General features: G+C 43.8%; 1 protein-coding gene across 1 annotated transcript in view; it reads left to right on the top strand.

The window, feature by feature from the left end:
* The window catches only part of MCOLN2 (mucolipin TRP cation channel 2), a 416,948-nt gene that overhangs the window by 81,056 nt on the left and 321,094 nt on the right, over positions 1-14,798 (top strand). Inside the window, exon 2 of the mRNA XM_086954049.1 lies at positions 15-171. Within this exon, the coding sequence (XP_086810175.1) occupies positions 15-171 (157 nt within the window). The remainder of the gene's footprint in view (positions 1-14; positions 172-14,798) is intronic.

Raw genomic sequence — 14,798 nt, 5'->3', positions numbered from 1 at the left:
TTTGTCCGATCTAGAATGACTGAACTGGATTCTGAAAAGGAGAAAGAGGATGCTTTAAGGAAGGACCTGATGTTTTACTTTATGAATCCATGTGAAAAGTACAGAGCTAGATGTCAAATACCTTGGAAACTTGGTTTGCAGATTTTAAAGATCGTTATGGTTACTACACAGGTACATTTTTTACTTCATTTTCTATAGCAATCCTTACTGGATCTTTTACCATTTTAATGTCAATTGCTGTAATTCCCTAACCTTAAAATGTAGCTATTCTTTTATCCCAATGTGAACTATTTTTTGTTTATTGAATGGGTCAAATTATTTCGTGGGGTGGGGGGGGGGCTTGATGGTTGTTCTTTATTGGAAAGTGTCGAAGGTGCTCATCTGCTTTTACAGTTTATCCATTGCTTTCTCTGTCCTTTAATCAGCATTTTGTAAAACTCATCGAAATGACACAAGTCTGTGGGTTTTTCTGGCATGTTTGTCAGCTGGTGGGTGAGTACAACGTGGATGTAATCGGCCAATCACCTCTTCTGCCACTCAGCTAATGCTAAAAGTAAACTGTATTTCCCAGTGTGAATGTGTTGTGCAACCTTTTTCTGTATGCTTGAAACGTATTTTAATCCCAATGTGTTTCAAATATTTGATGCTTTCCATGTACTTATTCATAAGAATTGTAATTGTTTTTCATTTTATTATTGAAATGGACACAGATTTAAATATTAACTTTTTGCATGGGAAACAGTTTCGTTTTGGGCATTCATATAGCTTGGCCTAGCCGCAAGTGGCATTGAAGCCCTTTGCATAGCACAACAATAGAGTCTGGCCAACGTGAACTCAGGAAAGGCAAGATGTTAGTTTACAAAAGCAGAATAGAAGGGGGGGTATGTATGTGATGCAGCAGGAAAATAATTAGCTCTAGGTACAAGTGAAGTATGTTCTCCTTTAAAATATACAATGAATACAAAATGCTAGTGCTTTTTATGAAAATATGCCAAATTAAAATCAATTATAAGGGCAACAACATTCTCTTTCTTTGGAAGAGAACACTAATGTGGAAAATTGCAAGTCTTGAGAGGGATAAGATATTGAAAAAGCACATGTCAGGTCTAGGATTAAAGTGGGTGATGGAGGATACAACTGAGAAAAGGAAAGATTTAATTTGATATGAAGCGATAGGCTAACTTCAGGTGGGGCGGTTGTTTTAGAGATTGTCTCATATCCAAAAATGAGTATAGCTGGCATAGCTGTGTACGTAGTTAACACCGATTTCTAGTACTCAAAATGGAACAATCAAAACTTACCATCTTCAAATGAGCGGAGCCAGTGGATATGTTGACCTCTGTTTACAGGTTTCACTTAAACCTTTACCAACATTTATGTGAGCATTAAGCTTTGCTTAAGAATTTTTCTTAGATACTGATTGAACATTGAACCTAATATCTCAGAATGGTAGATGTAAAGTTCTTATCAGACAACTTAGAATTATTGGAGCTTGTAGGCCAGGGTTGCTACCCTTAAGGAATCCTGGCTTTAAAGAGAGTATCAAACTGAGCCAGTGGGAAAGTTATAGAAGCTGGAATAGCCATGTTTTTTAGTTGTTTATTAAAAGATGCAAACTTTGGAAGAGAATTCCAATGTTTTCTATTAAGAAAGCAAAATGACCACCAAGGTGAGCAAATGTGATGTGAGAAGAATGGAAGAAGCGGAGCACATGGAGTGAGAAGGAATGTAGAGCTGAACTGTGTTCCTGAGATCTGGGGGAGGGGGGGTCAACATTGTAAAGGGCCAGGAGGTAAAAAACAAAAAAAAAGCAACTATGATGTGTTTTTGTGGCTGGTAACCAGTGGGCAAGTATGGGGTGATTAGACATAAGGGCACGGGGAGGAAGTCCTAAGACAGGTGGGAAGCAGCTTTTTGAACAGTTTGAGGACAGGATAAAATAAGGGTTTGAAAAGGTTTTCCTTCATGCTGGGAGGAGAGGAATGATTTTCTGGAGCATTCACAGGCAATAAACACAGGGACATGGCATGGTCAATTTTCCTGGAGAAGGAGAGGACTCGAACACAAATCTTAGGGTATTTACAAAGGTGACAGGAATTAGTGTAGAGCCAGTCTGAGGCCCTTCAAGGCAATGGCCACACATTACATTAAAAAACTTAATGTCATGGTTCTGATGCTATACATAAGAGAATTCCACAAACCTTTTAAAAGATTCTGCATACAGGGGAGCGCATAGAACATTCATTTTTAACCACTTCCAGAGTAGCAGTTCTTAACATGTTGTCTGGGGAACCCTACGGGTCCGCAGCGCCTACTGAAGGGGGCCACGACTGCTTAGTAAATAATACATTATTGACGTGTATATAAATAAAAAGTGAAATGAAACACTGGAAATTTTAAAACGATCCATAAATGTGAATGAATTTGAAACCTGAGGCTAACAATTAAGCTAGAGTCCTCAGATTCTTTCGTGGTAGCAGTACAAATGCATCGAACAGTATTCAATATGGACAATGGATTAGATGGCCTCACCTAAACTAAGAAAAGCATCAGCCATCCCGTTAAAATGAAAAATTTGAGTTGTATATTTATTTGTGATTTGTGTATTTGTTTCATAAATGCTTATTTCTTTTTTGTGTATTGTTTTGTGGTTCAAATCATCGAAATTGCTTAAGCAGATGTCCCCCACTTCCGGCAATCACTCAGAGGGGTTTCCCAGATTCCCATAATGATTCTTTGGGGTATCTGGATGCCAGGAAGCCACAGAAATCAAAAGGTCCTCAGAAATCAAAAGGTTAAGAATCACTGCTATTGTACTAAAGACATCACATTTTCTTTAATTACCAGAAGTACGAACTGCTGGTCCACTCTGCCCCCATGGAAGCACACTGTTCCACCACACAACAGATTTAACTCCCCACAAACATAGTTTAATATACCCTTCAGTACTGCTTTACCTCTGACACCACTGATACTGCCTCACACTGTTTCAGATCACCGGGTAGATGATCGGTACTCAACCCTCTCCAAGAGAGCAGCACCTTTGAATTATGGGACTGGGCTCCCAAACAATGAGTGCAGGAAGCTGCCAGGCACAATAGATGTACAGGAGCAGCCTGGCAGCAAAATCGGCTAAACAAGAGGAGGTGTTCTGTGGAGCAAATCAGATGGGAGAAAAGGTACAGGCCTAGAGGTGTCACCTGCTTGAAGGACTGCGTGCACCAGTGGCCTCTGCGAGGCAAGGGGGCGCTTTCAACCCGAGGCAGACCATGTGGGGTTGTACTGTTTGGAGCCTTTTGCCTTGCAGGTAAGCAAGAAAACAGTCAGTTTAGATGACCAGCCAGTAACATTACCAAGGGAATAGGGGAGCCATTGACCTCTTAATGCATTGTGCACCAGGGGCCCCTAGAAGGTGGGGTGGGGAGAAAAAATAGTTTAGAAAAAATGTCCATTTGATAGCATGAGTGAGTGCAACTGATGTTGGTGGCCGTGTTCTTCCACAGCAGTACAGAGTTGCTGGGCAAGCTGTATGGATGACTGGCAGCAGCATCACCGGAGCACCAGGCGTGTTTAATGTGAGCAGCAGCCTAACACATCAGCATGGGGGCCCTATATGTGCTCTATATTTGGCAGCTACAACGATGCAGCAGCAGATGAGCGGTCAGTAGCTCTGTCATTCAACTTTTTCTTTGTGCTGCAGTCACATTAAGGAATTATCCCATACCTCCTCAACAAGCCATACTTTAAAGTCAGCAGTACAATGCTGTTAGACCTGACATCCTTGGTGCGGTCTTCACCCAAACCTTTTGACTTCTTCCCTCCTGTTTTCTGAAATAGTTGTTGTTGGCATTAGGACTTTAGCACTTGTTAGCAGTGGTAAAGTGCACAAAGTGCTTGTGCCCACTCCTGCAAACATGGTAATATTGGCTTACATGCAATTGACACATGTAATTTACTTTTAAGTCTCTAGTAAAGTGGCACTATATGTCCCCAGGGCCTGTTAATTAAATGCTACTAGTGGGCCTGCCGTACTTATAGTGCCAACTACTTTAGTAGCCCTTTGAAACATGTCTCACTCCTGCCATTTCACACTATAGTGTAGTTTTAAATTGCTTTTTCGACCTGACAAAATAAACCTTTTACCAGGCTCAAGCCTTTCTTTTTAATGCATGTAAATTATTCCTAGGGTAGCCTTTAAACAACTTCGAGGGCCGGATGCATTGTATTTAAAATGTAGGACATGTGTTTTTAAGTTTGACATGACTGGTAGTGAAAACCTACATTTGCTGCTACCAGAGGACAACCCTGCTGTTGGAGGCATGCCTCAACCCCCAGAGGACTGCCCTGCAGGTCTGTCTTTGTGAAGGAGAACTGGACCCTTGTTTCCAGTCTATCGGACTGATTTCAAAAGTAAGTTGGCTAACCTCCTGTTCTGAGCTACGAGGACATATCAAGCTCCAAAGGCCTCCCTGCAACTGCCCAGCTGATCTCCTGTACTGGACCTGCTTGAGCCCTGCTGGCCTCCACTGGAGGAAGTTCCTGATCCCCAAGAGGTGCCTCACCAGGCCCTGACCCTTGGCTGGCATCAGAGAGGACCCCTCATGGCCTAACTGAATGTTTCACCAAATCTGACCCAAACCCCACAAAGCATTACCGCACAGCTGAAAACTTCATCGAAACAAAAGTTGAGCGCAAAAAATCCTCCCCCCGCGCCTCATCGGAACCTATGCCGGACGACACAAAGCTTCGCAAAGCACCACTGTAAAGACCTGGCACCAAGGACATTAGGTACAACTCACAGCGGGCCAAACTCTGTCCTGTGGATGACCTGTACGCCATCTCTGTTGGCCCGAACTTGTGATTTATTCCTTGGTCAGCATGACCAGATAATCTGCGCTTTCTGCTGCTTTGTGCTATTTTTACTTAAATGTTTAACATTCAATATCTCCAGTTCTACTGATTGCATTTTGATCATTTTGGTCTCCTTTTAATAATTAACATATTGCCTGTTTCTCTAAATAGGTTTGGGATTTTTATTTTGTTGTGTTTTCACTTTATTACTGTTTGTGTGCTGCATAAAAACTTTACACATTGCCTCTGAGTTAAGCCTGACTGATTTGTGCAAAGCTACTGTAGAGTTATGGACAGGTTAATTTAGTGACTAGCAGTGCACCCTGAAAACGATTGTGGTTGTTGTTTGAGAAGGGCTTTCATCCCCCTAACCAATATCCCAATTTCTTACGAATGTAAACATCTGCAAAATGCAGTGAAATTGACCGAAATCCGATGTAAATGGGTCTGAAGAAGGAAAGCAAATGGGTCAAGGGGCCAACGAAAAATTCACTCTTATCTGAGTTTTAAAAAAAAGATTTAATAACTAGCTATTCCAGAAGCTAAAGCCTCGATCGAGCCTTATTATGGCTAGTACTGCAAAAATAAAAAATGGTATAAAGTCTAAACCTGTCAGTTTCACGTTATAATGTGTGAGTATTACAACAGTACAACGATGTAAACACCAATTTGTCTTTTTAGATCAGAACAATATATTGATTGTACATCATATATTCCATGATGCCTTTGTACATCATATATTCTACATGCCTTTCCATGGTGTTGCTGCCATGGAAAGGCATGTGGTTCCTGGATGTGGGGGTTTGCGGGCCCCAGGAGTGTTGAGGGGGTGGGGTTGAACATGGGGGGGTACCTATGGTACCCCCCTACATTAGCGTGGACAAGTTGGCAGGCACCGTCAAGTGCCTGTCACCTTGTGCATGCCAATGCACAAGGTTCATCACAGCATTGTGGCAGGCAGTGCTGTGAGCAGCGCCCACCACAATGTTGTGGATGGGGGATGCCACCGTTGCGATGGCATCCTTATTGCTGGCGCTGGACCGCCGCACCACTGGTGGATGGTACAAGCACCGCTAGGGTCCGCCTGCCATCCTAATAGACCCCTAAGTTTGCTTGTGGTAATGAAGACTAATTTCGACATAAGGAAACCAGAATGAAGTAATGGCCAGTTAGTCTAAAATCCTTATTTAAAGATGCAATGAGTAAAATCAATGCTGGCATTGAAAACACAGTTCGAGATCTGAGTATAAGCAAAACTGAGCGTTGTTTTGAAACAGACTTACAGTGAAAAAGAAATAATTGGTGTCAGAGTAGAAATTGATAGTGAAGTGTAAGGGAAGACTTGTACAAGTTCTGTAAACTTGTTGCATCAGAACAATAAATCGCTCTTGAAATTAAAACATGTTTCCAAAGAGAATAGTAGTCAATGCAAACTCTTAACCTGGAAAAAAACACAGTAGAAGAGTGGGCTTTGGTCGGAAGTGGTGGTAGGGCAGACATAAGCGTAGAAACAATCCCTCTCAAAACAAGCATTTACAATGCAATATGTCTCGCAATTACATTATTTTAGCTGTTGACATTGTAAATGCCATTGTAAATTACTTTTTTTTTGTAAAACATAAATAAAAGGCCTTTGCTATTGACTGTTGACATTGCAAATGACAATACCTATTAGTTTGTTCTCAAAACATAAATTAAAGGCATTAGTATTAACAATGCCAATAGCTTAAAATCGCATAAATGCAACACCTATTGCATTGCCCTCCCAATAATGTGTTTATGCTAATAAAGGTTTGTGGTATGTTGACTTTTATTGACGAAATCTGTTACAGGATGGCTGCAGTTTACCAAGTAGTCCATGTTATGGTCTTTTTGTTTATTTTTTGTTGGCGATTTTATATAGCACAAACTTGACCCAAAGGTATTGGAGCGCTTTTACATGAGCGCCACTTATGTTACATGAGGACGCATTGATCAAGTCGACATAGGTATATGCACATGCTTGTCATTTTGAAAATAAGAATATCTCCGTACAGTCACCCAGAGCTGAGAACAGGTCTGGTGCTAGGCATGGGCAGTGTGTGCAGCTGCCCAGGACCTCGCGCTGCGCTTAAAAACAGGGGCCCCCCGCTACACTGTGAAAGGCCACGCTTTCACAGTTAGTCCACCTGCTCCTCCAGGGCCCCCTCCCCACACAATCACAATACACATCAGAGATGTCTCGACCTTGCTGGTCCGGGTGTTGTGAGATTCCTGGGGGTGCAGGGGTGGGGGGGGAAGGACAAACCGAGTGGGGGCTGCAATTATGTTGGCTCACAGTGTCAGGGGCGAGTCAGTTAAGTACTGGCCATTCCCTTTCTTCATTTTGTTCCTAGGCAACAGAATGCCCCTTGGTGTCCAGGAACAGCCGGGCATAGGTAAGAAGAGGTGAGTTAGGGGAGGAGGGAGCAGCCAGATCACTGGCTTTTTTAAACTTTCACATCACCCATTTTTTTGATGAGAATATGCATTTAAATGCATGTACTACTGCCGTGGTAAAGCAGTGTTTTGTGAAATTCTTTGTTACTTCTTCGAAGGGGCAGTGGAAGGAGCCCCTTTCCCTGGGCCTCTAAGCACTAGACTGCTAGAGCAAGCTGAAAGGTCCAGATGTGGGGGGGCCCTTCCCTGGGCTTTGTAGCCATTACTCCCACTTTCCATTATTTGTACCCCTAATAAATGTATCCAAAAAAAGAAACATTTGATGGAAAGGTAGTCTCTTTCTAAGATTATTCACTTCCAAAGTGCAGCCTCGGGACGGAGAGAAACAAAAGGTTAAAAATGTGAAAGGTAACTAAAGCAAGACAGATTGTGTCGAAAAGGGGGCCAGATTGATTTCATTCACATTCAAAACACGTTAGTGCCACTTTACAGTTTTTGCCAGTAAAGCACTACTTTTGTTTTCTTGTATTTCTCTGAACAGCATTTTTTTTCCGAGCGGGGAAGCACACCGTTCCTGGAGGTACTGTGCAATACCCGCTTGACGGGCAGATAGGAAAACAAAATGCATACCACTGCTCTGTATTCATGAATGTTGTCTTTTTAAACCATACTGCTTACATTTCTTAAGGATCTAAGCAATGGACATTGAAAAGAGTATTTTCTGGCACTTTAGTCATGTCCTTACCTTTTCATGCAAAAGCACTCACTGATTCTGAATTATGAGTGTAAAAGCGTTGAGGTTCGCATGTTCCTCATGCTTACATTTCACATGCTTTACTTAATCTTGCATTCCCTGTGTGCGTTTGCTTTTTCCAGTATGTTACTTTTTTTTTAGGCAGCATATTGGTCTTGTCTAGTGCGTAATTTAAATTGTGTCGCATCGAGGTGTTTATAGCGGGGCGCAATTGGGTTGTAGGTGAAGGCAGTGCGAGTTTCTCTCAGTGGGGCAGTATGGTGGTTAGTGGGGGTGAGGATGTGGCACTATGGTCAGAGCTGCCAAATTTGGAACCAGGTTCTGCCTTAATGACCAGTCCAACAGACCACTCTCCTGAGAGCACATTTCCATGCTAGACCTTAGAATGCCCGGAAAGACCTTAGAAGAATGGTGTCAGAGCACCAGCAGGTGGACCATAGCGGTGGCAAGTGTGGGTTAACCTTGAATGCCTGTCCACTACAACCCCTATTGAAGCTCACCTCTCCAGTCTTGCGGGCAGGCCTACGAAGCAGCACACCCTAGAGCAGAGGTCTTCAAACTTTTGGATGCCGAGACCCCCCTGTCAACATTTTCAGGTGTAAGGACCCCCTCCTGACAAATATTTCTAAACCCTATGTGGGTGACACAAGTACTCAAGTGACTGCACGGTGAGCGATGCAACAGGGTGAGAGTAGGGTAAAAGGAGTGACTGCAGCGTGAGTGAGGTGACCATGAATTTGGGTTTGGCTGTAAGGGCAGAGTGGGACGAATTAATGCATGGTTAGTGATGGCCTTGTTTGAGTGAGCTACAGATTGAGCAGTGAGGGGGGGATAGGTGAGTGAAGTGTCACATGAGTGCAGGGTGAGTAGTGTGCTCATGTGACTGCAGGGTGAGGTACAGGGTGAACAACGCAAGCGCATTGTTAGTGCAGAGTGATCACTGTGAGTGCAGGGTGAGCGGGTGAATGGTGTGAGTGCATGGTGATCAGTGTGAGTGCATTGTGGTCACTGTTAGTGCAGGGTGAGCGGGTGAATGGTGTGAGTGCATGGTGATCAGTGTGAGCGCATGGTAATCAGTGTGAGCGCATGGTGATCAGTGTGAGCGCATGGTGATCAGTGTGAGCCCATGGTGATCAGTGTGAGCCCATGGTGATCAGTGTGAGCCCATGGTGATCAGTGTGAGTGCATGGTGATCAGTGTGAGCGCATGGTGATCAGTGTGAGCGCATGGTGATCAGTGTGAGCGCATGGTGATCAGTGTGAGCGCATGGGGATCAGTGTGAGTGCATGGGGATCAGTGTGAGTGCATGGGGATCAGTGTGAGTGCATGGGGATCAGTGTGAGTGCATGGGGATCAGTGTGAGTGCATGGTGATCAGTGTGAGTGCATGGTGATCACCATTAGTGCATGGTGACAAGTGTGAGTGCAGGGCCAGCGTGAAAGTGAAGGCGAGAATGAGAAGTGAGTTGTCTGAATGCAGGGTGCATTCCCAGAAACTTGAAGCGTAGGGTTTCAGATATAAGTTAAACTATTGCTATAATGGCATTATTCCGGGATCGATGGTGGAGGAAATAAATAATGTGCCGATACAGCTCATTATTTTGATGGCCCAGAAATAAGCAGTCACCTAAAGCAATATGTTTAGCACTTATCTGTGAATACTTAGAACAGCAAATAGAAATAGAAAGCACTTGTAATTGTGTTCTAGGGCTGCCTCAATGATCCATGACTGATAATTAAAGAGAACAAAGACAGAAAAGTCACATAGCTAATTCATACATACTTTTGTATTTATAACTCGATTTAGTGTCAAGAGCAGGTCTCTGCGGGCTCTTTAAACCACACACGGCAGGCATTTTTCTTTGGGCTACCCAACTTTATATTTCTTTTCATTAAATGATTTCTCACACTACAGCAGTAAGTGTAAAAATACAAATGTAAGGAATAGGCAGAGTGGGGGCCCAGGGGGTACTGGAACCATTAACAAAACTAAGCCTAGGTAACCAGTTAACAAAGGCATGTAAATAAGCAAATGGTCTTTAAAGACCTGTGAAAAGCTCAGGCGGCCGGAGATAAGACTCCAGACACCTCCCAGCCGAGCCCCCAGCAGCGCGAGCTGCACTGCAGCAGCCTGGGTTGAGAGACACTACGGGAAAGGAGGTGGGCTGAAGCTTAGGGGCCTGGGCAAAAGTGTGAAGAGAATGCGCGACCCCCTTCCTATCACTCCACGGCCCCCCTGGGGGTCGCGCCCACAGTTTGAAGACCACTGCCCTAGAGCAACAGTGACTCTGTCACTGAGGTTACAGGACTCTTGAGCAGGGAGGCTCTAGGGCGGTGCAACCGGTGTGATCTCACAGAGCTGACTGCGGGTGGGGGCGTCATGTTTTTGAGTAGATTTTGTTTTTAAAAGCAGTTGCTGCCTCCTTCCTGGCCTCCAGCAATTTTCGGCAACAATACAAATGCTGTGACCTCACTGGTGATTAATGTTTCTTCCTAGAGAGAGAGAGTTTTGTCAGGTGGAAGTTTTGACTTGTGAAATGGTAGAGGAGAGGGTTAATGTGCCTGCTGCAAAGAACATGTACCGTGCAGATCACTAAGTCACTAAGTCAACATGATGTAAATAGGCCAGTGAGTTGCTGCTTTTGTCCGAGATCTTCGTTTTTTTACTTGCAGTTTATAAGTCAAAATCCAAACACAGAACAATGAGCTATTAACTGTCATCTAAGGGCTCCATGCAAACACACAAGGTATAAATTAGAGTGTTATGTTTTTTTCCCAGTCTTTGTTTATCCTGATGATGCAAAAAAGTGTTAATTTGGATAGAAATCAATTCTGGTTATTAAAGAGAATCCCCAACCATAATATTACGTTCTAAATTTAGAGTTTTTTTTCTCCAGATAAATCGCTATTCAAATATACTGCCTACTGTGACTCCCACACCTTGTAGTCCTTTGTCTTATGTAACATTACCTTTTGTGATTTACACACGTACAATTGATTGTCTCTGTGTAATGTGAGTGATATCAAGTTCTCTGACACCCTACACTGATGTCAGTGGCGCTGTAAATCAAATTGAATGCATCTGAGCAAGAATGTGGTTATGGAGACTTGAGGGACACTGTTAAAGGGTGGTAGTGAGGGAATCTGTGGCAGAGCAAATCATTGGAGGGAGGGGGCAACAAACATTGTCGCACAGGGCTCCACTAGCGCTAAAGCCAACCACTTCTACTTCCTACAGTTCTAACACCAAATCAAAAACGCAGATTTGAAAACCCCTTCCATCTGAAGCATACCTTCGAGTCCATGTATGATTTAGCAGTGGTCTCGGTTGTTTTAAGCCCTCAGATTTAATTTTGGTGACCTGTGGCTGCCAACTGCGGACTTGCTGGCGTGCTGCGGGGGGTGAATCAATCCTGCCCTCACTTACTGTTTGGTTTTCGACGCCCTGGTGGGACCCGTGGACCCAGGGTGCACCGTGCTGTTTCCGACGCTGGTGGAGTGCCCAATTGCTTACAGCTGCTGCTGCTGGGGGAGGCGCTGTCATCGCGCTTAAAGCACCGCCTTCCCCCACGCAATGCGGGACGCGCGCGGGCGGTGCCGGGAGAAGCCCGAGACAAGGGCGGGCCCTCTGTGGCCCTCAGAGGCCGGAAGAGACTGGGCTGGGCTGGGCCGGGCCCTGGTTTACTTGTTTACTGATATATAATGAGAGCAGCATATGTGTCCGACCTCTGGGGTACTTCCATGCTCATCTTTGTCATAATCCCCCCCAACAAAGGTTGTTTAGTCCAGTGGCTGAAACTCAGACCCAGGTAATGGAAACCCGCTTCCAGTATAATATTGTTAACCCGAGGGGATTTGGAAATGTTACCAACACACAGAATAGACCCAATTTTGTGGTTCAACCTAACTTTGGGGCTAACATTAATACACAGAACAGATATGATCTTTTATCGGGCCTGGACATGTGTGACTGACATGAGACCCCTATGGGTCAGGGCAACTCAATTTCAGATGAATTGGTACCTACTCCGAACTCACAGGAAAAAAATTGTGAAAGCAATATTATATCGTGGAACATTGCGGGGTTGGCTGCAAAAATGGCAGACATAAATTGGGTCAACCACATTAAGCAATTTAAAGTTGTCTGCCCACAAGAGACATGGCTGGTTGATTGTAACCTTTTTTTAGAAGGGTATAAAGCCTTCTATGTCCCGGCCACTCTATCATTAAGAGGCAGACCTAAGGGGGGACTGGTGATTTTTGTTTCAATCCTTGTTTCCTGTAAAATGAGTCGAATTGATGTAAACTATCCTGGTATGATGAGATTGGTATTAACTGGGGATCACTGCCAAGTATGTTTAGTGAATTTTTATAATACTGTCAATGTCACCTCAGCATCAAACCCTGTATCTGCCCTGCATGCTTTTGTTACTTCCTCTCTAAAGGATTTTAGTCATAGCCTCATGATTGTGGGGGATCTCAATGTACATCTGTGTGGAGATCCTCTGCATAAATGCATAAATGACTTAAGTTGTGAGCGCATGGAGGGACTGCACCTGGAACACACAATGGTTGGGGAACTATGCAATGCTCTTCTTGATAACCTGGACCTCTCCCTGGCCATTACACTCAGGGATTCATTGAAATGTTTTGACACTCCCACCTTTAAGGGGCATGGGAGGGGTACCTTTATTGATCACATGTTGTTGTCAACGACACTGCTGCCTTTCTTAGATTAGTTTGATATTGCACCAAGCAAATTTAGTGTTCATAATCCTTTAACAATTCGTTTGAAGGGACCTTGGTTTACTAAGGAAAACAGATATGTAAGATTGGGAGGCTGGATACCACAGATGGGAGGCTGTGACTTAAATGGTCAATGGTGACCCCAGACATACTGTACAAAAATATTTTAGACACGTGTACTGAGAATATCGTGAACTGCACTCAGGTGGAGGCAGACCCACACCAGGTTCTCACTGCTTATCAAAATCTGTTGGAGAAGGTGTCAGAACTGATGTCAGTTCCAGCAAAGAGAAGTGTGTAAAAATGTGGGCCAAGATGGTTCAATCATGATTGCTCCAAAGCTGCGCGAAATCTTAGGCTGGCACTGGCAGCTATCCTGGGAGTGCAGGAAAAGGTCAAACTGTGCCGTAGAGAATATAAGTCTATTCTTAAATCCCATAAGGAGTCGCTAAGAGTAGAAACGTGGAATGAGTTACTTGATCCCTCTACCTTAAAATCCAGTACCAGATTTTGGACAATAATTAAAAAACCTTTCGTGGTAGAAGACCCGGGTAACGGTCTGGACTGTTGTATTACCAGGGACGAGTGGGAACTTCATTTCAAACAATTATACTCTTCTGGGTTGCCTGTTATAACTGAGAAATTACCTGATGCTAGGGGAGGTGCTATTAGGTTCACTAATGATGAAGTCAAGGTGGCTATTGAATGACTTACCGCCAAAAAGGCCCAAGGGCCTGATGGGATCCCCCCGGATTTGTATGAGTCTGACCTACACTTTTGGGCGCCCATTTTGTCTGCAGTATTTAACGCAGCTGCCAAAGTGGGCTCTCCTACCTCATGGGGTCTATCAACGATTGTTCCTGTTTTTAAAAAAGGAGATAAGGGCAGTCCACATTGCTACCGGCCAATCTCATTAATTGACTCCATGGTCAAAATTATGGGGAGAATCCTACTACAGAGAATAACATGCTGGGTGACCGAAAATAACACCATGTCGATTTCTCAGTATGGTTTCTGTGGGGGGCGCTCCACCATAACCCAGTGCCTTAACCTCTTCCTTGTATTGAGTAAAGACACCACTGTACAGAGGGGAACTGTCCATCTTGCCTTCATGGACCTTTCTTCAGCCTTCGACTGTGTTAACGGGGGGGGGGGGGGGCTGTGGAGGTCCATGAGGGAGAAAGGTGTGGATCCAGGGTTAGTCGACTTTCTGGTGGATATGCACAGTAATACCAGTGCTAATGTCAGATATTCTGTAAATGGGACCACTGGTAACTTTGACATAAAGAAGGGAGTGCGTCAGGGTTGCATTCTTGCCCCCTTCCTTTTTAATTTGTATATTAAGGATTTAGATGATTACCTACAGAATGTACAGGCGGATTGCCCCAGAGTTGGCAGGCGGGGTATTCCAGTTCTTTTATATGCAGACGATGCGGTTTTAATCTCAAGAACGGAGAAGGGACTCCAGGCTCTTTTAAATGCTTTTAATACTTTTATGTCTGACCGAAATCTATTGGTCAATAACTCTAAATCTTACATAATGCATGTTGGCCATAAACCTAAAAAGAACTTTATTTTTAAACTGAATGATGTTCCAATACCAGCCACAGAAACATTCTCATATCTTGGTGTCCTGTTTGATACCAAGCTTAATTGGGGTCCACACTTGGTCAGAATGAAAGGTGAACTGACAAGGGCTAATGCTTCTGTTTTTAACTTTGCGACAAAACTGGGCAAGAAGCCAACAAACGCAATGATTAAGCTTTACAATGCCAAATCTGTTGCTACAGCTGCATATGGTAGTGAACTCTGGGGATATGTAACTGGAGAACAGTTGCAGGTTGTTGAAAACAATTTCCTAAAACGTTTACTTTGTGTCCCCACCAGTACACCCAACTTGACAGTACACGAAGAACTGGGAATCCAGTATCTAAGTGATATCTTTTCCTTAAGGCCTCTGATTTGTTGGGTGAAACTGTGGATAAATCAGGACATACCCCTTACCCATTTGATTGTAAGAGATCTTGTAT

Source organism: Lissotriton vulgaris, chromosome 1_1 (assembly GCF_964263255.1).
Source record: "Lissotriton vulgaris chromosome 1_1, aLisVul1.2, whole genome shotgun sequence".
In the NCBI taxonomy this organism is placed as follows: domain Eukaryota; kingdom Metazoa; phylum Chordata; class Amphibia; order Caudata; family Salamandridae; genus Lissotriton; species Lissotriton vulgaris.
This window is presented reverse-complemented; position numbering and strand designations above follow the sequence as displayed.